General features: G+C 38.1%; 1 protein-coding gene across 3 annotated transcripts in view; it reads left to right on the top strand.

The window, feature by feature from the left end:
* The window catches only part of macrod1 (mono-ADP ribosylhydrolase 1), a 206563-nt gene extending 190874 nt beyond the window's left edge, over nucleotides 1-15689 (top strand). For all 3 annotated transcript variants that reach the window (XM_073921356.1, XM_073921357.1, NM_001004573.2), the window contains 2 exons: nucleotides 9259-9340; nucleotides 14687-15689. In XM_073921356.1, coding sequence (XP_073777457.1) covers nucleotides 9259-9340; nucleotides 14687-14712 — 108 coding nt within the window. In that variant the 3' untranslated portion in view covers nucleotides 14713-15689. The remainder of the gene's footprint in view (nucleotides 1-9258; nucleotides 9341-14686) is intronic.
* The last annotated feature ends 11917 nt before the right edge of the window (nucleotides 15690-27606 follow it).

Raw genomic sequence — 27606 nt, 5'->3', positions numbered from 1 at the left:
AACATAATCACAATCATTTTTATAATAATCACCAGTTATTTGCTCATCTACTATTGTGTGGGCTTTCTTGGTCTTTGCTACACGGTGAGCTACACAGGACGATGCGTGGAGTACCTGTACTTGTTTTGAACATAAAGATGTTAAGGACTTTTCTGATGCCCTCAGCTTTTGGAGTCGTCTTTGAAAATAGTCCACAGTTTGTCCTTGCAATTGGGATGTTTGGTTTCTAAATGTCGTTTCAATTGAAGGTTTCATGCTCTCCTGTGAGAGCATCTCCGTACATACGGCACACTGAGGTTTTAAGCCTTTATTGTCATCAATATATGTTAATCCATACTTTACATAGTCGAGGTCGTACTTGTGCTTCGACATATTTGTTGCTATAATTAAATGAAATTTTACATGTCAAACGGTACGGTTGTCGGACGCGCATTTCAAAATAAAAGTCCAATATAAGAAAAATTAGTTAAAATATTGTTTAAAATGAGTTTAACTTTGTTTTTTGTTTTTTTGATCACACACTCCACGACCCACTTTTGGGTCATGACCCACCAGTTGAGAAACACTGCTATAAATAGTGTAAGTAGTGCATTTATACTAAAAACTCTAACGCTGTGTTCACACCAGACATGGTACATGCCACAGAACCACAGAACTCCAAATATGCAAAGAAAATAATTTTAATTACTTCACAAATGAAGTTATCTGTATTAAAAAGAAATTCTGCAAGGAAAAAGTATTGAACACATGAAGAAAGTGAGGTGTAGAAAGGCAGTGAAAGCCCAGCTTTCATCTCAGCTGAAAATCTCTTAGTAGTTCCTCATCAACCCTCCGCCCTTCATCAGTGTAAATGAATATCAACTGCTTTAGTCCAGCATCTACATTATCAGGAGGATGACAATGAACAAAACACAGCCGAGGAAACTCTCACATGCTTTCAGAGAAAGACAATTAAGCTGTAGAATGGCCCAGCCAATTACCTGATATGAATCCAATAGAAAATACAAAATAAAGCTCAGATTTTATAGACGAGACCCACAGAACCATCAAGATTTTTACACTCTGTTGAAGTCTGTGAGAAACTCACACCTGAGCAATGCATGTTACTTCATTCTCCTTATGACAGGTATCTGGTATCACCAAACAAGCCTTCTATATAAATGATTAAATAAATTTAAGTAGTTCAGGACTTTCTCCTTCTGTCATTTTATTCAGATGTTTTGTTTATGTTTGTATTGTTTGGGTTATACCTAAATCTGGCTCAATTCTATATCAACAGTTCTTTTAGAAATATGATTCTCGGGAAAACATGATGTGTTCAAAACTTATTTCCCCCACTGTATATGTACAGTTAATATACAGGGTGGGCTATTTATATGGATACACCTTAATAAAATGGGAATGGTTGGTGATATTAAGGTCCTGTTTGTGGCACATTAGTATAGGTGAGGGGGCAAACTTTTCAAGATGGGTGGCCATTTTGAAGTCGGCCACCTTGGATTTAACTTTTTTTTTTTTGTGAAATTCCCAAGGCGGCGCAGTGGGTCGCTGGCAGCAAGAAGGTCGCTCGGTCGCTGGTTCGATCCTCGGCTCAGTTGGCGTTTCTGTGTGGAGTTTGCATGTTCTCCCTGCGTTCGCGTGGGTTTCCTCCGGGTACTCTGGTTTCCCCCACAGCCCAAAGACATGTGGTACAGGTGAATTGGGTAGGCTAAGTTGTCCGTAGTGTATAAGTGTGTGTGTATGTGTGGATGTTTCCCAGAGATGGGTTGCGGCTGGAAAGGCATCCGCTGCATAAAAACTTGCTGGATAAGTTGGCGGTTCATTCCGCTGTGGCAACCCCAGATTAATAAAGGGACTAAGCCGACAAGAAAATGAATGAATGAATGATTGAAATTCCAAAAAGGTTTGATGTGTCAAATTACCCTCTTCCTATTTAAAAACAAAAGTTGAATCCAAGATGGCCAACTTCAAAATGGCCACCCTGGTCACCACCCATCTTGAAAAGTTTACCCCCTCACCTATACTAATGTGCCACAAACAGGACGCTAATATCACCAACCATTCCCATTTTATTAAGGTGAATCCATATAAATGGCCCACCCTGTATATTAACCAAGTAATGTCTGTATGCATTTCAAAGCCATGTTAGTTTAGTTGTGTAAAAAACACAGTGTTTCAATAACTGGCTGACCGCGACCTCTCTTATTCTTCTGCTTGACCTTGGAAAAATTAATATTCATTATCACAGCAAAAATCTTTCATTTTTAGTTCATCTTGAGTTTTAATTATTAATTCATTTGTTTTCTTTCGGCTTAGTCCCTTTATTCATCAGGGGTTGCCACAGCGGAATGAACCACCAACTTATTCAGCATATGTTTTACAGTACACAACGGATGCCCTTCCATCTGCAAATCAGTATTGTGAATCCCCCATACACTCTCACATTTACACACTCACTCATACACTACAGCCAATTTTAGTTAATCCAATTCACCTACTGTAAAGCACATGTCTGTTGACTCTGGGGTAAACCGGAGCACCCGGAGGAAACCCACACCAACACAGGGAGAACGTGCGAACTCCACACAGAAATGCCAAGTGATCCAGCCGGGACTCGAACCAGTGACCTTTTTGCTGTAGGCGACAGTGCTAACCACTGAGCCACCATGTCGCCCCTCCATTATTTATATCCAGATCATCAGTGTATGATGACCAGATACAGAATTCTGCAACACTAATGGAAGCATCACATTAAGCTTCAGAGCAATAAAACCTGCTTCTCTACAAGACTCTAAAAGTTACAAAATATATAAATATAAGTGTGTGTTTTTAATAATGAATGTGAACATGTAACTAGCAGAGACAGACACTGGCTGTGTTTCATTCTGAAGAGATCAACTTTATCCCTTCTAAGGGTTTACCCTCAGCAGTGAGCGCTTCACATGGATGGAGGGTTTTAGGGAACAAGTAAAACTGGAACCCACATCTGTGTTACAAATTAAACAAGCAGCAAAGATTATAAAACATGTCTGTTCCTTTACCGAAGGGGCCAGTTTTGAGCGCTTTGGTTTGTAGTGACCCTTCAGGCCTGATTGTTCACTCTGAAGTGCTCTTTGGAGACGGGTTCATCATTTGTAATGCAGCACAAAGGTCAGATAGAATTAGGCTCCGCCCCCACATCGCTGTGATTGGGTGATTAGCTTGTGATAATGCTCATCTGTCATGATCGTAGCCAGTCTGCAAATCGACCCGAATGCATCAAGCTGGTGGAAATGGACAGACTAATTAATTACAGCAACTGTGATTAATTAATGAATTGACCAGCTCACCCACTCAGACAAAACCACTCGCGTCGGAATAAAAATGAACTGGAAATGATTTAACTAAACACTTACTTAAATTAAATCATGTAGTTTGTACAGTATACCGTTTTTTTGTTGCAAAATTAACTTTCAATTAGTATTGCATAAAGCTTTTGAAGAAAATGTCTAATTATGGATCCTCAGGATGACATTTGATTTGATTCATCATGATTAATCTTTGCACAGGGCGAAGCAGGGGCGCAGTAGGTAGTGCTGTTGCCTCACAGCAAGAAGGTCGCTGGTTCGAACCTCGGCTCAGTTGGCGTTTCTGTATGGAGTTTGCATGTTCTCCCTGCGTTCGCGTGGGTTTCCTCCGGGTGCTCCGGTTTCCCCCACAGTCCAGAGACATGCGGTACAGGTGAATTGGGTAGGCTAAATTGTCTGTACTGTTTGAGTGTATGTGTTTCTGTGTAAAAACGTGCTGGATAAATTGGCGGTTCATTCCGCTGTGGCGACCCCGGATTAATAAGCGGACTAAGTTGACAAGAAAATGAATGAATGAATGAATGAATTATCTTTGCACAGCACCAGGATCGGATCGCTAGATGATGCCATCGTCCATCGCTGATGGCCGATAGACATTACAATGCTGAGCCGGCATCGCAACCCTCCGCCCCCGTCGCAGCAGCAACACGCTCGCAAAAAATACACACATTAGTTTACAGTAAAATACGTCTTAGTTTTTAAATGGCGTTTTAGAACGAAAACGATCCACATCCACACTGGCGTTTCATCTAGCATTTCTGAAAAGTCTTCCTTCCACAATAATTATTCATTAATATAACCAAAAACAAAATATGATTGTATTGTTTTCTTTCTGTTTGCCAAGTTCTTTCAAGCACATAAACATCAAGTGGAAAAACATAACCTCCACAATTTCTTTAGTTCTCCACATATGTGTGTGTTTTTGATGTTACAAATGTTCTGGCAGAAGTACAGCTTCATTTTGAATCTGAATCAGACAAAACAACACCGAATGAGTGAAGCCAGCAAGAGAACAACAGAGAGACAGAGGGAGAGATGTTTGGCAAAAGCAATGAAAAAGCCAAAGTGCTAGAAAAGAGAGAGAGAAAGAAGAGCACGCTTCCTGCTCCACGGTGATAAATATACAGCATTACGAGACTGCCAAATAATCTGGAATATTCCTCAGTTCCTGTCACTACATGACAATGACAAATTAAGAATTCTACTAGGTGAAGGATCAGTAGCCCATTAAATATACAGTATATATACAGTGCTCAACATAAATGAGTAACATTCTGAAAATAAATATTTGTATCCATTTCTCAGTGAATAGGTCTTATATTTTGGTGCATTTGAGCAAAACAGATTTTTTAACTGATTTATTTATTAACAGATATGTTTATTAAAATAATGTTTTAGTCACTGAACATCTTTAGAAATAGAAAGATAATACATTGAAATATTGCGAAAAACTAATTAAAAACTACAAAATTTCAACTTTTTTTGTTTGTTTTGTATTTTAATGTTTTTACATTTTATTGAATATTATCATATAAATTTGGGTTTACTAATTTATTACTAAGTTATTTAGTTAGATTAGCTCCTGATTTGCTTTAGTGCTGACTAATCTAAGTAAAGTTCATTTATAAACTAATTTCGAGTGGATCACATGCTTATAATTGCAGTAACACTACAATAAGGTTCATTAGTTAATGCATTCACTAACATGAACTAATCATGAACAACACATGTACAGCATTTATTATCATTATTGAACATTTACTAATGCATTATTAACATCCAAGTCCATGCTTGTTAACATAATTGCACCAATGAGTAACATGAACTAACAATAGACAACTGTATTTTCATTAACTAACGTTAACTAACATGAACAAATACAGTAGTAAATGTATTGTTCATTGTTTGTTCATGTTAGTAAATGCATTAATCAACATTAACTTATGAACCTTATTGTAAAGTGTGACCATAATTGCTTTTGGCTGATCTCGCATTATTTAATTTACAATGCACCAATCAGATGATTCCTAAGCCACTACAAATACCCTAGGTTACGTATCACAGCCATCTTCGTTTTGAAGAATCCCCCCCTTCCACTCCTACTCCTCCTCCTTCCTATATGGGTGGCACGGTGGCCCAGTGCTTTGCACTGTTGTCTCACAGCAAGAACATGTCTGGTTCTAGTTTTTACCAAGCCAGCCGACATTTCTGTACTGAGTTTACACATTCTCCCCGTGCTCACTTGGGTTTTCCCCGGGTCCCCTGGTTTCCTCCCACCGTCCAAAAAAATGCAACTTAGGTTTATTGACTAATCCAAATCAACACCATAGACATGCTCCTACCAAGAACTTATCTCTTTAAAAGAGCAATTACTATCTGCTCTTCAGCCACTATGACGGGAGTTCTCGAGATCTACCTGAGCTCAAACTCCCTCTCGCCTTGCAACATGAGGGAGCCCTGGGCTCGAGGATCTTATGAGCTCAGGGCTCTCTCCCAGGACAGCATGCTAAACTAGCTTTATAATCAATCATCAGCTAAGTGTGAACTCTTGAATGTATAGTATATGCACACATAAAAAGCTTCCTATAGAAAATATTTATTTAAATGAGAGATTTGTAAAGGGTGTACTCATATGTTGAGCACTGTATAAATGCCACAAGCTAGAAGGTAAAGAGTGAGTACATTTGTATTGTTTTTATAAATATATGCATTTTATTCTTTTACATGTATACTGTATATGCTTCATTCTATTTTAATATACAGTACATCATTATTGTAATTATACAATAATATAATGATCATATTAATAATTATATTTAGACTGGCAATATTTACACATTTAAGTCATGCCAGTCAAGTGAATTGAATTGAATTAAAATTAAGATAGTGGGAGAGTGTAATATGTTAGATAAAATTGTATAAAAAATACAATCAGAATATATTATTAGAGTATGTTGAATTAAATATTTATAAAATATTATTTACATATTTATTAGAATATGTTAACACTTGTCACAAAGAAAGGAGACCAATAAAAACACCAGTGATGAGATTGCAAACACACGCGCACACATACCTGTATATCTAGATAATTATAAATGAATATATATATATATATATATATATATATATATATATATATATATATATATATATATATATATATATATATATATATGCACATGCTTTTTAATTTAAACTATAAATGCTTTGGCAGGACATTTGTAACTTTCATCATGCCATTGAAGCAATTGTTGAACTGAAATAAATTTAATTTTTAATTGAATTGAATTAAGAGAGAGGAATAGAGACTAGGTGTTTATAACTGAATAATTGTAAATAGGCTGATCAGTATTATTTATTACTGTTTTAACCTAAAATGTTAGTTTTATTATTATTATTATTATTATTATTATACTATTACTATTTGCCATGATTACTATGTTTTTATATATGTGCTTTTTTATGTAAACTTTATAAATGCTTTGGCAAGACATTTGTAACATTTGTCATGCCAATAAAGCAATTATTGCGTTGAAATAAATTGAATTGAGAGAGAGAGAGAGAGAGAGAGAGAGAGAGAGAGAGAGAGAGAGAGAGAGAGATGGTTGTAAATAAATCATTGTGAATATACTGCTTATACTCGTTTATTATTACAGTTTTATCCTGACATATTGTATGTTAATTGTTAAATCTATAGATTATTCTGATTTATTTATTTATTACTAATACTATTTACTGTATTTACTATGCATTTATAAATAAAGTGTTCAGATGCAAAAAACCTCTAAAAGCCGTTTGAAACTTCCTTCAAAAATGAGCATTTTTATCAGGCTCCTCTGTGTAGGTTCAGTCATTTCAAGTTTATGGCTAAGAATACACTCTTTTAAAGGACTTTAAAATGAAATATCCTAACATAAACATTGGAGTCTGAGAAAAATGCTCATGGATGGAAAGTTCAGAAGGCATCTGAACTCTTCATATACATGTTCTTTTCAATGTAAACTTTATAAATGCAAGACAAGGCGAGTTTTATTTATATAGCACCTTTCATACACAACGGTAATTCAAAGTGCTTTACATAAACAAGAATGAAAGAAACAAGTAGAAGAAATAAAAACAGATTAAAATGTGTTAACTGTAACTATAAATGTATAAAAAAGAAAAGAAAGAGACAAAAAATGCTTTGGCAATACATTTGTTAGATTTACATTTTTTAATTCAAGAGAGAAAGGGAGAGAGAGAGAGAGAGAGAGAGAGAGAGAGAGAGAGAGATGCTGCTGGATGCAGTGATGTGTTACAGGAACATGATTAGAAGCAGAGCAGCCCACCTGCCCTCGCCACTGTTGTCATGGAGACGCTGGTTTTCGGATGCTGGCACGGATCTCCATGTATTCTCTTTATGTTGTTGCTTTGCCATGCAGCATTTGGGACTGGTGTTCAGTCAAGGACAGTTGGGTCACTGGCGCTGCGCCGCTCCGGATAGAAACACTCAGACTGAAGAACATGTTTAGCCATTGCACCCAAGAGCTCTCTCTTTTTCACACAGACGCTCTCTTTAGTTAAGACCGAGAGGGTACAAGTTAAACTGCACTGGCTTGTAGGAGAAATAAGCTGCTCTTTGGAATGATTTGAAGTTCAGTTCATGCTGGATGAAATAATATCTGTGTAGGAAAGCTTTGATATGAATACACTTAAAGATCAGCTTTTTTTTTGGCTTGCTTTTTTAAAAATGTAATGATATTTTATTTGATATTTATTTTATTTTATATTTATAACTACTCATGAGATGGCACTCTGGAGTAGGTCACAAAACAGGATGAAGTTGAGTTATAAAACATCTATTAATATACAAATGAACTATGAGTACATGCCTGAATAATCATACACTATAAATGTTTATTTAAATAGTTTGTTAATCATTTACTAACTCATTCTGTATGATCTTTAAAAAACCAGCAACTTCCCTCAAATAACTGGTCTGTAAATAATGCAATTCTTAATTTAGTAATGAGAAAATAATCATTAACAAAGTATGCAAACACAATCATTAAGCACGTTATAAAAGTCAAGAACAGAGCATTTGTAGCTGTAGATAATTCAATTCAATTCAGCTTTATTTGTATAGCGCTTTTACAATGTAGATTGTGTCAAAGCAGCTTCACATAAATGGTCATAGTAACTGGAACAGTGTGGTTCAGGTTTTAGTGTTTAAGTTCAGTTCAGTTCAGTTTAGCTCAGTTCAGTGTGATTTAATCATTACTGAGGGTTCAAACACTGAAGAGCAAATTCATCGATGCGTAGCTCAACCAATCCTGAACCATGCGAGGCAGTGGCGACAGCGGAGAGGGAAAAAAAACTTCACCTGATGAGAGTGAAGAAAAAAAACCTTGAGAGAACCAGACTCAGTTGGGCACGACCATTTTAATTTCTCCGCTGGCCAAAAGTCTTGTGCAGAACTTCATTCGCCGTGGTTTAGGCTGGAAGATGGCCTCAGTGAAGATATAAACTAATGTCTATTAATGTAAAGTTAATGCTTAACAAATAATGAATTCACTATATGCTAATGCTTAATACATGATCCATAGTTTGTTATGAAGTGTTACTGTACCAATGTGGTGCATTTTACAATTGTTAGTTCATGTTAACTAAAAGCTTATATTGAAAAATGAACCCCTATTAATGCATTTGTTTTTCAAGTAACAAAGAAGATTTTAGTTTTATCAACATTACATTTAATTTGAATCAGTTTTGTGATGTATTTTTATTATTATGGTTTGTTTGTGTTTGTGTAGTTCAGTCTGTGTTGCTGAGCTGAGCAAAATCACAGCTCAGAAGCTGAGGATTCTCTGTGGTCATTCATTTTTTATCTCTCGTCTTTGTTTTTTCTGTTGTTTTTATGTGCTGTCAGCTGGACCGGGTCATCTTCTGTGTGTTTCTGAAGTCCGATAAACAGCTCTACGAAAATCTTTTACCTGCATACTTCCCTCGAGGTCTGTCATTCTCTTACTCACACTTGTACAGCTATCTTTATACGCACTTCTCATAGATGTAATGATTTTTATACTGTACAAACTGTATATTCTACCTCTAAACCTCACAGGAAACAACCTGCGCTTTTACATTTTCAAAACACTTCATTCTCTGTGAGTCCTTTTCCTCATGGGGACCAAAAAGTGCCCCTACAAGGTCTCAAATGGACTGATATTGCTATATTTTTGGTAAAATTTGGTCTCCAGAATGTGAGGGATACAAGATGCACAAACATAAACACACATGCACTCTTGTACAGCTATCTTTATGGGCACTTGCCATAGGCGTAATTTGTTTTATACTGTACAAACTGTATATTCTACACCTAAACCCAACCCTCACAGAAAGCAATCTGCAGTTTTAATTTTCAAAATACTTTATGCTGTGTGATTTTATGAGACTTTTTTCATGGGTGATTAAAAAAATGTTCCCACAATATCTAAAATTGATTGGTTTTGCTACATAAATGGCAGAATTTGGTCCCCACAATGTGAGGAATACAAGGTACACACTTTTGTACAGCTATCTTTATACACACTTCCCATAGACGTCATGATTTTTGTAAAGTACAGAATATTCTACCCCTCAACCCATTACTTATAGGAAACAATCTACAGTTTTACATTTTCAAAAATACCTCATTCTGTGTGATTTATGAGCCTTTTTCCTCATGGGGACCAAAAATAATAATTCCTTACATTTATATAGCGCTTTTCTGGGCACTCAAAGTGCTTTACACAATAGGGGGTAATCTCCTCATCCACCACCAGTGTGCAGCATCCACCTGGATGATGCGACGGCAGCCATTTTGCGCCAGATCGCACACCACACACCAGCTGATTGGTGGAGAGGAGACAGAGTGATGAAGCCAATTGGAATGTGGGGATGGTTAGGAGGCCATGATGGACAGAAGCCTAGTGGGCAGATTTGGCCAGGATGCCAGGGTTAAACCCCTACTCTTTTTCGAAGGACATCCTGGGATTTTTAACGACCACAGAGAGTCGGGACCTCGGTTTAACGTCTCATCCGAAAGACGGCGCTCACTGAGCAGTATAGCGTCCCCGTCACTATACTGGGGCATTAGGAGGACCCACCTAGACCACAGGTTGGGCGCCTCCTGCTGGCCTCACTAACACCACTTCCAGCAGCAACCTAGCTTTCTCATGTGGTCTCCCATCCAGGTACTGACCAGGCGCAGCCCTGCTTAGCTTCAGTGGGCGACCATGTGAGAGTTGCAGAGAGCTAGCTGCTGGCAAAAAGTGTCCCCCCACAAGGTCTAAAATCCACTGATATTGCTATATTTTTGGTGAAATTTGGTCTCCACAGTGTGAGGTATACAAGGCACACAAACATAAACACACATGCACTCTTGTACAGCTAACTTTATGGGTTCTTCTCATAAGCGTAATAATGTTAATACTGTGTTTCCTAATGGGGACCAAAAAATATCCTCACAAGGTCTAAAATTTACTGGTATTGCTACATTTGTGGGCAAATTTGGTTCCCACAGTGTGAGGAATATAAGGTACACATACTTTTGTACAGCTGTCTTTATGAGCAATTCCCGTAAACGTAATGATTATTATTCAGTAAAGACTGCATATTCTGCCCCCTACCCCTAAACCCAACCCTCACAAGAAACAATCTGCAGCTATACAATGTACTAGCATTGCTATACTTGAAATTTGGTCAGCACAATGTGAGGAATACAAGGTGTACTGTATGTACACACATATATGCTTAAAGAGCTTTTAAATTGACATTATTTTTACTGTGAAATGTTGTTGTTTTTTTTAACAGTGTACTTAAAAAGTTAGCAGAAATTGTAGTGGTTTTCTTGGTTTTTCTCTTACTAAATCAAACTCAGTCTGGAGGTTATGAATATCAGAAGAATATACTTTATTGCCGACAACAATGGAGAACTTTCAGGAGACCCCCAGTAGCATCTCTGTCTGAAAAATTCTGACTCACTAATGAGCTGGCTTTACTTAAATACCCTTTTACATCCGTTGTTTTCCTTTGTTCTCCATATATTACACAAGATCCCTCCTAGTTTAACCCTTGACTCCAAATTCCACCTCTGTCATCTGTTTTTCCCTTATTTCTACATATGTCACACAAATTCCACCTAGGTTAACCCCTGACCTCAATTTCCACCTAGGTTAACCCCTGACCCAAATCTAGTAACTATTTAACTTATCCAGTTCTTGTGATATGGTAATTCTTCTATTGGTATGCAAGTCTACAAGCAGATTATATACATACAATTTGAATATATATATTAACTTCACACTTTAAAGAATACAAAATCCACTTCAAAATTTATAATGATTTAAATTATTAATTACTCTGTCAGTTGACAGCTTTCTTTGTTTTTTTCAGTTATTTTTGCTTTTGAATTGCATTATGGGGCTTATTTTAATAACTGGAAGTGATCTATTGTCTGTGTTTGTGTTGTATATTATGGTATGGTAATTAGCTGTCATTACATTTTCTGTTTTTTCCTCGATTTACACTCACTGGCCACTTTATTAGGTACACCTATCCAACTGCTTGTTAACGCAAATTTCTAATCAGCCAATTACATGGCAGCGACTCAATGTGTTTAGACATGTAGACATGTTCAAGACGATCTGCTGCAGTTCAAACCGAGCATCACAATGGGGAAGAAAGGGGATTTAAGTGATTTTGGCATGGTTGTTGGTGCCAGGCGGGCTGGTCTGAGTATTTCAGAAACTGCTGAATACTGGGATTTTCACACACAACCATCTGTAGGGTTTACAGAGAATGGTCTAATGGAGAAAGTATGCAGTGAGTGTTAGTTCCGTGGGTGAAAATGCCTTGTTGATGCCAGAGGTCAGAGGAGAATGGCCAGACTGGTTCCTGCTGATAAAAAGGCAACAGTTACTCAAGTTACTCTGGGCTACAGCAGCAGAAGACCACACCAGGTGCCGCTCCTGTCAGCTGAGAACAGGAAACTGAGGCTACAATTGGCACAGGCTCACCAAAATTGGACAATAGAAGATTTGGAAAACAATGTCTGGTCTGATGAGTCTCGATTTCTGCTGCAACATTCGGATGGTGGGGTCAGAATTTGGCATCAACAACATGAAAGCATGGATCCATCCTGCCTTATATCAACGGTTCAGGCATGTGTGATGGTGTAATGGTGATGTCTTGGCACACTTTGGGCCGATTAGTACCAATTGAGCATCATGTCAATGACACAGCTTACCTGAGTATTGTTGCCGACTATGATGGACATTTACTTTATGAACTTTATTCACTTTATGACCACAGTGTACCCATCTACTGATGGCCACTTCCAGCAGGGTAACACGCCCTATCATAAAGCGTGAATCATCTCAGACTGGTTTCTTGAACATGACTATGAGTTCACGGTACTCAAATGTCCTCCACAGTCACCAGGTCTCAATTCAATTGAGCACCTTTGGGATGTGGTGGAACGGGAGATTCGCATCATGGATGTGCAGCCGACAAATCTGCAGCAACTGCTTGATGCTGTCATGTCAATATGGACCAAAATCTTTGAAGAGTATTTCCAGGGTCTTGTTCAGTTCATGTCACAGAGGATTAAGGCAATTCTGAAGGCAAAAAGGGGGTCCAACCCGGTACTAGTCAGGTGTACCTAATAAAGTGGCCAGTGAGTGTTGTTCTCTATATATTATTTCATATGCATTGTCTCAAACTACTAAAATGTCAATAAAAGTCACTCTGTTAAACCGCAGAGTTGAATATTCATCATTAAAGGTCGACAGACCAGAGATTTTACCATACTGCAAACTACCATAATGCAATTCACAACCGTGAATAAACAGACTTAACAATTCGAATACAGAACCGGCGAGGCAGTGGCGCAGTAGGTAGTGCTGTCGCCTCTCAGCAAGAAGGTTGCTGGGTCGCTGGTTCGAATCTCGGCTCAGTTGGTGTTTTTGTGTGGAGTTTGCATGTTCTCCCTGCGTTCGCGGTGGTTTCCTTCGGATGCTCCGGTTTCCCCCACAGTCCAAAGACATGTGGTACAGGTGAATTGGGTAGGCTAAATTGTCCGTAGTGTATGAGTGTGTGTGTGGATGATTCCCAGAGATGGGTTGCGGCTGGAAGGGCATCCGCTGCGTAAAAACTTGCTGGATAAGTTGGCGGTTCATTCCGCTGTGGCGACCCTGGATTAATAAAGGGACTAAAGGCTGATTTATACTTCTGCGTCAAACGCCGGCGTATGCTATGGCGCTGACGCATAGCCCTTCGTCGTGGCCGTCACTGACGTGCACCTCTCAAAAAATGTAACTACACGTCGCAACGACGCATAGCGTAAGCTCTGTGATTGGTCGGCTTGGTAGTGCTGACGAGTCTGGGCGGGACCAAGAGCCACGCGAATGGCGCGAGCGATTGTTTACAAGTGTGGAGTCCCCTGAAGATGCCCCGGATGGAAAGTTTTGTTTTGTGTTTACCTCATAGTTAAAGTTGTTGCACGTCCGCCGGTTCCTGCCTCAAAATGAGTTTGTACATCCCAGAAGTGTTCAGGAAAAATAAAAAAAGCAGTGAAGAAAATCGACACAGAGGAACATTTACACCTCACTGCCAACTAGCGTTTCGGAAGTGTTAATTCAGACCGACAGAGACAGCGCGCACAAGTATAAATGCACAGCCGCGCGCGTTGCATGCGCCGTGGGTTACGCCGGTCACCTGACGCAGAAGTATAAATCAGGCTTAAGCCGACAAGAAAATAAATGAATGAATGAATGAATGAATACAGAACCTGTTAATTAACAGATATTTTTTGATAGTGTAGCCTTTATTATGCATGCTCCATAAACAAGAAGTCCATCCAGTGTTTTAGAATAATCGATGTGTGTTTGAGCAATCTAAAGTTACTGAATGTAAAGCGTTTTGTATGCCCCCCTCAGCGAGAGCACAGGTAATTGGCAGTGCCGTGACGTTTCTGAAACACCTCGGATAAGCTCCTGCAATTTAAAGTTATTCATATGAGATGCTTTATGTGTGCGGCAAAACTAACACCGACTAAATTAGCATTTTTAATGCATGCAGTGTTTATGTTTTGAAATTAATTAAAAAGCAGCACACCGACTCATTTTAGCGTTTCACATATAAATTTGATTTGCTTATTAAACATGTTAGCGGATACTGTGATCTGCAGTATTCACAGTTATGACACGATGGTATTGAGATCTCACTGAACTCCAGACATTAGTATTCATGCAAATGTCTGTTACTGTATGTATATGTGTGTGTGTGTGCGCTCTATTAGACCTGTTTTTCACCTCCAGGTTCACCGCCAAAGAGCAAATTATGAGAGGATGTCAGAGTTGCTGTGGAAACGCCACCCAGCCATTGCTTTTCCGCCACATCACAGCCTCGCTATAACCTGACGCAGACGCCGCAAACAACAACAACAGCAACAGCTTCCTGACACACACCATCTGATTTATTCACATCAAGCAAACCAGCTCTGCACTGAAGACACGCTATCTGCTAACCAGTGGGGAATCAAATTGTCATCGATTTTGTGCTGATGTTGATAACAGTGTAGGCTTACAAATGCTGCTTCACACAATATTTCAAGTCAGACGGTAAAAAATATTTGTTAGTTTTCATTTCTGTGTGATTCACGGGTGTTTTCTGTTTATGTATGGGTGTTAATTGCATTATGGTAGTAATGGGACATAGATTACTGCTCTGTTGACTTTTAGTGTTGAAAGCTCAATTGTGTAGTTTAGCAAAGTGATTTTTATTCATATTTTAGTAGTTTGAAGCAGTATAAAGTGTAAAACAATTACATATATATAGAATTATTTCTGTAACACTACCGAAAAAGTACAGATGATTACTTTTAAAAACGCCAATCCAGACTATTACTTCAAACTAATAAAAATGTCAACGTTAAATGGAGGAAATATCAAGCTTCCATAATGTAATAAATACAATTTATAAATAAAAAAGGCAAAATATGAATCACAAAATATGGACAACTGTTAATATGTGGATGTTTAATAGTGTCTGCTGTATGCCTTTCAGTTGAATTCAATTTAGGTCAGTTTACTGTCATTGTACGTCATACAACGAAGTTCTGTCCGGTGAATGATGTACGATGACAAAGTAAATTGAATTGAACTGAAATGCATACACAAGACCGCCTAAACTAAGTCTTCTGTATTTTGCATTAGATTTTCCTTGAACTTGTCACTGTTTGAACACCTTGAAAAATGCATCTTTCATGAATAAGTGAACTGTAATTTTACACTTTCAGAAATAAAGGTACAGTAGCTGTCACAGGGGTGTTACACAGTTTTGCCTTAAGGTGTACACTCAAAAAAAAAAAATGGTGTTTGCTGCTTGATCAAACTACTTAATTAAAGTGAGTACACTTAAAAACAAAGAAAAGTTGAGTCTACTTAACATTTTAAGGCAACAAACTTCAGGACAGTTTTGAGTTGACTCAACTTTAAGCCAATTACTGCACTTGACTCGATTTTAATCAACTCAAAAATGTCCTGAAGTTTGTTGCCTTAATTTTAAGTTTAGTAAACTTTTTTTACAGTGTAGAAAAAAACCCAATTAGGTAAGACTTTATAATAACCACACACTATGAATCATTTATTAAGCATTAGCAAATAGTGAGTTCATTATCTGTTAATCTTCATTAATAGACTCTACGTTAATTAGTTAGTAGGCAATTAGTAGGCAGTTACAAATGTTGTATTCTTGACTTATGAACGCATTTATACTTTCATAATTTGTAAATGAATATTTTAATTACTAAATTAAGTATTGCATCATTTACAAACTAGTTATTTTAGAATAGTTGTTGCTATTTTAAGGTCTTTTAGAATGAGTAAGTAAATTAATAATAACTATTCAAATCAACATTTATATATCTTATTATTCAGGCATAAAATAATAGTTAATTTGTATGTTAATAAATGCTTTAACAAGTCAACTTCATTCAGTTTTGTGACCTAATATAAAGTGAGGACCGTTTATGCCTTGTAAATTCCTAGTAAATAACAATTAAAGGACCAGTAAAATTCTACAAAAGAAAATAAATGACTTTATTCATTTCTAATCATTTAAATATACAAATGAAAAATAAATCTTTGCAATCTTGACAAAAAATAATGTGCAGTTTAGACATTATTTACACATAAATAACCTTGAAATGTTGTATCGGAATATAATGTTAAATAATTCAATTGTTGTAATTTTATGTTGTATTTTGACACTCCTGTTATTCAGCAATGATTAAACTTTACAGTAACTTTATTTTTTAGATTAGGTTGCAAAGATGTATTGTTCATTTAATTGTCATTTATAAGAGTTTTACAAAGCATAAATAGTCCTCACTTTAGATTAAGTCACAAAACTGCATGAAGTTGACTTAATAAAGCATTTAATAACATACAAATAAACTAATAATAGTTTATAAATCATTTACTAACTTCTAATCTTAAAAACCACCAACTACTCCTAAATACAAATGATTTGTAAATAATGCAATAATCAATTTATTAATAAACAATAAAACAAGTAAAGTATGAAAAAACAATTATTAAGCACATTTTAAAGGTGCTTATAAGTCAAGAATGCAGCATGTGTATCTGTAAATATAGACTGCTTACTATTGTCTATCAATGTAGAGTTAATCCTTAACAAATAATGAAATCACTATTTGCTAATTCTATATAGATGACTTATAGTGTGTAGTTATTGGTAGTTATTTGTGTGTAGAATCCCAGTTGTAGAACCCCCCTCCCTCCCTCTCAGTCAAATAAAGGCAACAAAATCTTTAAAAGAAACGACATAATTCTTGAGTTTTTGGGGGGACAACCAAACTGTTTTATGTTCAATCCATTTAAATTTGTGAAAACGAATACGTAACTTAATTCCTTCATGTTGTCCTAACACAAATCGATTGTGTGGAACCCAGCATTTTTTTACTCTCAAAAAACTACATTTGCTGCTTGTTCAAACTACATATTTAAAATGAGTTAAAACAGCAATTCCTAAGATTTTTTTTGGGACAACTTGATTATTTCATTTTCTATCCACTTAAATACGTAAAAAAATTTAAGTTAACTTAATCGATTTGTGTTGGGACAACATGAAGGGATCGTGAGTTTTTTTTTTTTTTTTTTTTACACAGTCAAATATATACTTTTATACTTTTTATGTACTAATGTGTACCATTGTTGAGCCAATATGATTGCTTTTGATAAGATACAGCCACAGCCACAGCTCATACACTGAAAAAAAGATGTCTGTAAAATTGTTGCAATTTATATGTGTTGAATTTAAACAATTTTAGTAATGTTCACTAAACAATGTTACTTAACAAATTTAGTAATGTTCAACTTAATTTGTTGGTTTAAATTCTGCCATATATAAATAGTTTACAGCCACTTTATTTTTGAGAGTGTGTGCTAAAAACAAAGCTAAAAAAATCCCAAATTTGCGTTTTGAATTGTGCGTCTCCTTCCAAAAGCAGTGCTATAATGTGCCCTAAAATTACAAAAGATTTCCTGAGTAAATATTGTTTATAGAGTTGAATAAAAATTGAATTAAGGCAATCAGTGATACCAAAGGAGCATGTCAACGGTTGTAACACTTAACCTATAATGAAAGTGCACCATTTGTACTTCTTCAATGTACTTTCTGTCTTCCAGTATGATAAAAGACCCTCATTAAAGTCAACTCTCTCTCTGAACTAATGGCCGGAGCCGCACTTAACGCAACTTTCATTAATTACACCGTAAGCTCTCGACTTAATAATGCCAAATGGAGAACAGACCAAATATATATATTGTTTAAAACATTTGGTGCAAGACTGATTGTCAACTGAAGGCGAAGAGCTCCAAATTGTTGTGCTGCAATTTATTTTTATTTTCCCCCCTCACTCGATTCTTGCATCTTTTCCAAAAAAAGATGAGTCTTCTTTCATCTCGACATGCTGAAAGAGTGAGGGAGGCAGATGGAAATGAGAGAGAGAGAGAGCAAGAGATGAGTTTAATAAACTCATCTGAAGCAATTTTCATTTTTTAATAAGCGACAGGCAGCTCAGATACTGTCATCAGCCGAGCTTCTCCAAATAATGAGAGCAGAGGAGAAAAAGAGAGAGAGAGGAAGAGCTCAGCAGAGTAATTATCCTAAATCCAGACTTCATCACCGTCCCATCAGCACTTCTCTCTTCCTTTTCTCCCTCTTGCAATCCGGCTCCGTGTCCCTCTTAGTAAAGTGTTATTTAATTTGCTGTATTGGCACAGTGAAAGCAGCCATTGCGGTTCTACGCTGCTGAAATAGTAACCCTTCAGTGACGATTACACTGAAGTGCATCCTATACGCCAGCAGCAGCGAGATGAGAGCTGCTCTTCTCTTCTTTTTTTTCTTTTCCCTTTTTTTTTGCAGCTTATCTCCCTCTCCCATGCCCTCGCGCGCTCGTTTCAATGATCCTATCGCCCATGTGTGTGTCTCTTTTCCTCCAGCTGCGTTCCCTGCGCATCGTCAGGCTCATAACCGCAGATTCTGCCAGTCAAACGGGGCCCGCTATCACTCGCGGCCCTGCCATTTCATCCCGGTGCTCCGTCGCAGTTTGTAGTCACTTCAGTCTGGTTTAATCTTGCGGGTGCAACCGGAGGTGTCATGGAGGGCTTTCGCAGACAAGTGGATTTTCAATGCAACTCAAAAAAAGAAAGTTTTTGTTGGAGCCTTTAACAATCTTTTGACTCTATACATTATCAGTAGACCTATAATTTAAACTGCTAGATTAAATTAATGATGGGCTTTCTCAGACAAATGGATTTTGAATGCGACTTTAATAAAAAAAGTAAATAAAATGTTTACAAAATTTTAATGATCCCTTAAACATAAATTGACTATTATTTATTAGTAAAGCATTCATTTAGACTGTTAGATTGGATGAATAGTTATTTTTCAGCCCATTGATTTTGACTTCCCTCAAAAAAAATTTTGGTTGTGATGTTTAACCGCTTCGAATGTTATTACTCAGTTGACAGGGCATTATCAGTGGTTATCAGCTGATAGATATGGGCCAGTAGGGGCCTTCTGCGGTTACTGGTAGGCTCAGAAGGCTGTTATCATCCATTCCCACGGTTAATACTAATAGAGAACTCCAGATGTAGATCTATTTTTACATTACTGTGATGTTTGGGTTTGGCGTTGGGGTAGGGGTAGACCTTAATAAAATACAATTAATGGGAAATTTAATAAATAATATAAATAACTCTCTAACTTTCAGCTGTGTGTGATCTATAGCTGATTATCCACGTGGATGGATGATAACAGCCTTCTGAGCCTACCAGTATGCACAGAAGGTCCCTACTGGACCATATTAATCCAACCCAGGCTCATTCTGAAAACGTAATCCAACGGACGTTTTTGGAGACTGCGAAATACGTTCCGGGAGGTACATATTTGTGCAGTTTTTGTTTTCGCGAATCCGCGAAAGGCCGCTGTGTGCGCTTTTCTGTATCTCAAACGTCTCTCGCGAGTGCCGTTCGCGCCCGCGCTGTTCTCGTGTCAACCCACCAGAGGCCGCTGTCTGACCTACCGAATGATTGACTGCGCGACCGGCCAATCGGCTGACCCACCCTCCTCCTTCCCTGAACCCAACCAGTTTTACCGATTGACCCGCCCGCCCGCCTGCTCACTTCCCTAAACCCGAGCAACAATTTAGAAAAGCCGTCTATAAAAAGAAAAGCCCTCGTCTGTTTTTTTTTTTTTTTTTTAAACAAGGTTTTTAGATTTCTTCGCGTTCTCACCCTGTTATGAACTCGTTCGCTTTATTTTTTTGGATTCTGTTTTTGTTTTACCTGGTTTCTGGAACCACTCTTCACCGGATTCGAAACTGGACGCCTTTGTCAACTCCTCCTCTCTGCATCTGAAGTCCGCCGATGCACACGATGAGCTGACCGGACAAACTGACTGCAGCGGGAAAGCCCTCCACACGGAGGTAAGCAGTCAGCGGGCAAGCGCGAAAGGGAACGGCGTCACACCGCCCCGTAGCGTTCGCTTAAAAAAATGAAATGCAGCCATACGTACCTCCCGGGACGTATTTGGCGGTCTTCAGAAACGTCCGCTGGACTACGTTTTCAGAATGAGGCTGGGTTGTATTTATCGGCTGATAACCATTTCATCCTGCTGCTCTGTCGCAGCCAGACGTCTCATGGAGGGGTTTTGCAGACAAGTGCATTTTCAACGCAATTAAAAAAAAAAAAAAAAGTTTGTTTTGTTGGAGCCTTTAACAATCTTTTGACTCTTTAAATTATTAGTAGACCTATGATTTAGACTGCTAGATTGTATTAATGATGGGCTTTCTCAGACAAATGGATTTTGAATGCGACTTTCATTAAAAACTAAACAAATTAAATTAAATTAAAAAACTGTGTCTGCCAGTAGGCACAGAAGGTCCCTACTGGCCCATATCTAAGAGCTGATAACCACTGATAACGCTCATTCAATCGAGTGTTAACATTCAAATTGGCTGAATGTTAAGATATGGAGAGAACATGCAAACTCCACACAGAAAAGCCAACTGACCCAGCCAGTACTCGAACCAGCAACCTTCTTGCTGTGAAGCGACAGTTTTAACCACCGAGCCACTCTTAGTGCATTCATATATACAGTAAATATTCCTTTGAATTTCCCCCCGCCCTTCAGGTTGCTCAAAATACACCGGACTGTTTCTTTCATTGAACACAGAAGCAATCATCAAAATGTCAGCACTAATGCTTTCCAAACTTGCACTTAGTTCATTTTATTTAGAGCAGAGCTGCATGGGCAAACAGCAGGCTCCTTTATCAGCCCCTGCATCCCTCGACCACTGGCTCACTCTGGCTGTGTACTTCATAAAGTTACTTTTAACACGTTCTTAGCATTAAACACCATTATTCAGCTATTTTGGGTGTATAAAAAAATGGTAGAAATTTACTTAGTTCAGCACCTGTGGTCCTGACGGCTCTCGACTTATAGGATAATAATTTACTTCTACTTAATAGAGCTGTTCATTCACATCAAATCCTAGATGAACCAGGAGGCTAATTCACCATCAGTTCTCAGGGAGTTTTTTTGTGGTTTTAAATAATCCCAGTTTTCAATTTATAAGTAAAAGAAGGTCTGTGGATACATTTTTTACACAACAGTTTACATACAGCTTGAAGATGATATTTTTGGAACTTAAAGGATAAGTTCCAAACAGAACAAATGACAACATAAAAACAAAAGGACATACAGTATAGGCAACAAGGTCACCAGATACAATCTTATTTACATTCATAAGTATTTACATTTGGTCAAATCCTGCCATAAAAAGGGAGGGGTGTGTGGTCCGAATACATATAAATAATATAAGCAACAAAATTAAATTAAAACATTTCTTCTCAACCTCCTTCCCCAGCTATAAAGAAATTTGATCCGATTGTTGTCCTAAGGAAAGGGTCATTACTTCCCTATCATACACCTCTTTTACAATATCATGCCATTCATCTACATTACTTTATAATGGCCTTTTTACTCGTTGCTGTTAATAATGTATTAAGGAGGTACACTTACCGGGACAGGCAACGTTTTTCCAATCTTCTACTGTCCAATTTTGGTGAGCCTGTGCGATTTGTAGCCTCAGTTTCCTGTTCTTAGCTGACAGGAGTGGCAATTGATGTGGTTTTCTGCTGCTGTAGCCCATCTGCCTCAAGGTTGGATGTGTTGTGCATTTAGAGATGTTCTTCTGCAGACCTTGGTTGTAACGAGTAGTTATTTGAGTTACTGTTGCCTTTCTTTCAGCTGGAACCAGTCTGGCCATTCTCCTCTTACTTCTGGCATCAACAAGGCATTTGTGCCCACAAAACTGCCACTCACTGGATCCCAGGTAGCAAAGAATTCTGGCCCAGATTTGGCATAAATCTGGCACAGCAGGCATTCATCCGGCACTGGCATTCAGCACGTGGGCCAAACATGACCCGGGTTTGGCAGAGGTGGCTCCATCTTTAAGGTGGGCCAGATATCAAATGTAGTATTTGGCCAAGATGCTAATAATGGATATGTGGGCCATGTAAGTTTGGCCTATTTTGACCCACATTTAAAATACAATTTTATTACTTGTGAATAAAGGAAAAAAAATCTACCAATCAGTTCGATTCGAAATAAAAAAGCACACCCATAGCTCACCTAAAAGGCAATGCTTCATGGTTTTATCAATTTCATTGCAGTCGTGACACACCAACATATCTGGCCCAGTTCAGGGTTATTAAATTAGCTGAGACTTGGTCCAGATATGGTCCATGTTTGGCCCTTGTCTGGAAGCCAGACTCGGTCCAGTCATGTAACGTAATTCACTCAGCATGTGGGCCAAGCAACAGCTGGTTGTATGGGCCAGAGCTAGACCAGAGATATTGTGCTGTGTGGGATGTTTTCTTTTTTCGGACCATTTTCTGTAACTCTAGAGATGGCTGTGCGTGAAAATCCCAGTAGATTAGCAGTTTCTGATATACTCAGATCAGCCCGTCTGACATCAATGATCATGCCATGTTCAAAGTCACTTAAATCCCCTTTTTTCCCCATTCTGATGCTCAGTTTGAACTGCAGCAGATCGTCTTGACCATGTCTACATGCCTAAATGCACTGAGTTGCTGCCATGTGATTGGCTGATTACAAATTTGCGTTAATGAGCAGTTGGACAGGTGTTCCCAATAAATTGGCCGGTGAGTGTAGATGCTTTGAGTAAAACAAAGTTCAATCTAATATATGTCTAAAAATAGTCCGATAATCAAATAGACTTCACATGTGTAGTCATTCATTCATGTCTAATGACCAGTCCATTTTTGAACTTTTGTTAGACGTCTATTAGATCTGACCTTGTTTTAGCCAAGACGTCTATATTTGGATGTGTTTTAAACAAACAAACAAAAATGCCTGCTTGAATTTGCATCAAGATTCACATCAAGCTGTTGACATGCTGGCAATAAAAAGTAATTAATGCATGAAAATTCATACAGCCCCTTTAACATTCATGCTTTTTTTTGACAGGTTGTGGCGTCTTGAATTTATTCCCATGTAAATAGAATAGAAGTGTGATTGTGTCACTGCAGCCTCCACAAGCCCCAGGGCCTCCTGGAAACATATATGTTAAAATAACTATCTGCTAAGTTGTTAATTTAAGAAAGTGAGTGTTGTTTGCTCTCTGATCATGTTTGGCATGGCCCTACAGGAGCCAGGACTGCGGGATCTGAGCAGGTAAATGAGTGGGACGGGTCAGCAGGAGATGCTGATGTTTATGGATGCTGGAGGAGATGCAGTGAAATGAAAATGGATCTTTAGCAGAACCCAGGACACTGCACTGCCCCTCAAGATCAATCCACTGATTTTCTAGCTGAAAGCCTGTCAGACGCCAGCGGTGAGGATAAACTGGGGTGGGGGTGATGCAGGGTTGAAGGGACTTTCGGTGGTGTGGCGTATGAGAATGTTCAACAAAGAATAGAGTCGAGGGCTGTACTATATATATATATATATATATATATATATATATATATATATATATATATATATATATATATATATATATATACTGTATATTTGTGGATAATTTTTTGGGGTTTATATCATGCTCTATTTATTTACAGGTGTCACAATTTTTATTGGTGTTACATTTTCCTTAAGCTTAGTCCTTTATTTAATAAGGGGTCCCCACAGCGGAATGAACCACCAACTATTCTAGCATATGTTTTACACAGCGGATGCCCTTTCAGCCACAACCCAGTACTGGGAAACATCCATACAATTTCGCATTCATGTGTTTGGACTGTGGGGAGAACATGCAAACTCCACAAAGAATTGCCAACTGACCTAGCCGGGGCTCAAACCAGCAACATTCTGGCTGCGAGGTGAACGTGCTTACCACTGAGCTGGGAAAGACACTAATATTCGCAGACATGTATACAGCTGCCTCTGGTGGATTTATGAGATGTGTGAGAAATCATGCCCGGATAACGTATTTGAGATTGTCAAAAATGTACTCGGCGCCCTCTAGTGAATTTGTGAAAATGAAAACTGCAAGACGACATAGTCCAGAGAACATTTGTTGATTCCCAAAAATTTAACCCTGGGCACGTTTCCAATGAGCCTGGGTTGGCAATATAATGACTATATGTATGTACAGATCAGTTCTGTCTGGTTCTCGAATCTGATTGACTTGGCTGATAGCCGTCCGATATTCTGCAGTAACAGCACTCGTACAGCCTTTTACCCTGCTTTATTACTCCGCCCATATAGTGACAGCAGATCAATAAACTCACTACAGTTTGACAAATACTGCAGCTGTTGGACAACATAATGTACTTTTGAGACTTTTTCAGGTGAGAATGTAGTTGTTTAGATTGCAACTATGCAGTTTATTTATAAGGATAGTGCCTATTTTAAATATTTTAATTTCGGAGAGACAGCGCATCAGCGGCCATCAGCCTGTGATTGAGCAGAGCAATGACGGTTGACGTTGCTCATTCACAAAATGGCGACAGAGATCGCATGATAAGTCCTTAGAGGAGAAAAACAGCACAATTATTAACTACAGCTGATCAAATCATTATTAAACTGGTTAGTAACTTTCCAAGTCGATCTCTCTCTTTTTTTATGTTTGAATAACCCTGAGTTACTTTTTGGCCATCTGTTTGTTTCTAATGAGTCTCCTGTTTTCGTTACGGCAGACTAGTTCAGTAAACAGAATGAAAAAAGAAATGCCAGCATGTGTTTAGGGTTTTTCCTTTTAGCAAACACAACAGTGATATAGTAGTGTTTGAGCTGCTTTAGCTTTTTTAGGGTTAATTATTTTGATTTCCCGATTGCAACAGAGAAATGCAGGGAAATATTCTCTGTAGACTGATGACATTTTATGCCGTTCAGCCTTGAAGTAGCTCTGAAGAAACAATGGTGAAGTAATAATGATTTACGTTGTTCTGATGTGAACGAATGGCAAAAGAAAGTAGTTCCTCATGCAAAAGGGTTTTTAGACTCTCTGTGTTGGATTTTTTTTTAATGCACAATTATGCCGTTGAACTGTTGTATAAACACAATATCACACTCATAGCAGTACAATATGGCTCCAATGCACGCCTCCCACCAGTGGCGAAATATAGCCATATCACATTGCCACTCGTGTGATGTTGCTCATATATATATATATAAGAATTTTTAGGATTATTTTTTAATCAAACAAGTACATTTTTTAGTATATACTTGAAAAGGTAAAATAGAAATAGTCCTACCTATTCATTTATTTTTCTTCTGCTTAGTCTCTATTTTAGAAGTCGCCACAGCGGAATGAACTGCCAACTATTCCAACATACAGTGAATGCCCTTCCAGCTGCAACACAGTACTGCAAAACTTCCATAAACACTCATTCACACACTTCGGACAATTTTGTTTATTCAATTTAGCTGTACTACATGTCTTGGGCTGTGGGGGAAACCGGAGCACCCGGATGAAACCCGCCAACCCGGGGAGAACATGCAAACACAGAAATGCCAACTGACCCAGCTAGGACTCGAACCAGTGACCTTCTTGCTATGAGGCAACAGTGCTAACCATTGAGCCACCATGCCGCCATAGTCCTTCCCATGTGGTCAATATATATAAATCATTAATCGTTTGAATGTACAGAATTAATATTACATCATGATCATTATCAGTATGAGATGTTTGTCATATCGCGCAGCCTCAGCTTGATGTTTCAAAGGAGGCAGAATTTGCTCACATCTCCTCGGAGGAGCACACTAGAGGTGGTTTTCAGTGACAGCTCTTGTGTGCATCAGTACGAGTCCTTTAATTAAATACGGCGTTTACTTTTGTTCTTCTCCAGTAAATAGTGCGGCTCATAACACATTGTGGGAGAATTATTTTTAGTGAGGCGTCGGTGAAGTTAAGCTGCGGCTCCTGCAGAGCGTCTGTCTGCAGCCTGCGTCTCTTTGTTGGTGTCTACTGAAATATTAAAGATGTTTACTGTATTTGTACGAGAGAGGTGATATCGTGGCTTTCTGTCAGACAAATGTGTAGCATATATCTAATTTAATATTACTAATGTAATATTAAACAATCGCAAAAAGTCCCGGAGCACAAAGAGGCAGTTAAAATAACATTACAGGTTGTTTACCACATTACTCTGCAGCAATGTGGGGCTGCGCGTTATTATTTCTGTATTATTCACCTAAAAATTTGTTTATTGTGTTACATAAAATGTGATACACAGCAGCAGCTCAACTGAATAAAAACATTGAGCTCCCAGACTTAATTTAGACTCTAAACCATCTATGATGTTTTCAACACAGGCTCATTATGGATACGTACCCCAGTAAACATTTCTGGAGATCCCGAAATACATCCCAGGTGTTTGTTTTTTTTTTTGCAATTTTTTTTTTTTTTGAATATACCAGAGGCTGCTGTGTACACTTTTTCAGATCTTAAATTTCTCTTGTGAGTGCCATTCACACCCGTTTATTACTATTTATTTTGTGGTGTCACAAAATACATTGTTTACAATAATGCTTCAACTGAGCGCAATAATACACGCCATTACTGGCATCAAGACAGTAACAATATCCGCCAACTATTCCAGCATGCCTTAAGCAGCAGAAATACATCCCAGGAGGTTTTTCATCCTTCCAGCTGCAACCCTGTATTGTGAAAGACCCATACACTCTCATTCACGCATTACGGACAATATAGTTTATTCAATTTAGCTGTACTGTATGTCTTTGGACTGTGGGGGCAACCGGAACAGCCAGAGAAGATGCAAACACCACAGAAATGCTAATTGGTTATACAAAATGTGATACACAGCAGCAGCTCAACTGAATAAAAACATTGAGCTTCCAGACATATTTTAGACTGTAAACCATCTCTGATGCTTTCATCACAGGCTCATTATTGATACATACACGGGTATACATTTCTGGAGATCGCGAAATATGTCCCAGGCGGTTTCACAAATCTACCAGAGTTCGTTGTGTACGCCTTTTCAGATCTCAAATTGCTCCCGCGAGTGCCATTCACACCCGCTGTTATCGCATAAATCCACCAGAGGTCGCTGTTAATTGACTGACTTACTGACTGACCGACCTAGCGATAACCTCACCCACCCCCAGATGTGGGTAGAGTATCCAAAATCTATACTCAAGTAAAAGTACAAGTACT

This window comes from Danio rerio, chromosome 14 (genome assembly GCF_049306965.1).
Source record: "Danio rerio strain Tuebingen ecotype United States chromosome 14, GRCz12tu, whole genome shotgun sequence".
Classification (NCBI taxonomy): domain Eukaryota; kingdom Metazoa; phylum Chordata; class Actinopteri; order Cypriniformes; family Danionidae; genus Danio; species Danio rerio.
This window is presented reverse-complemented; position numbering and strand designations above follow the sequence as displayed.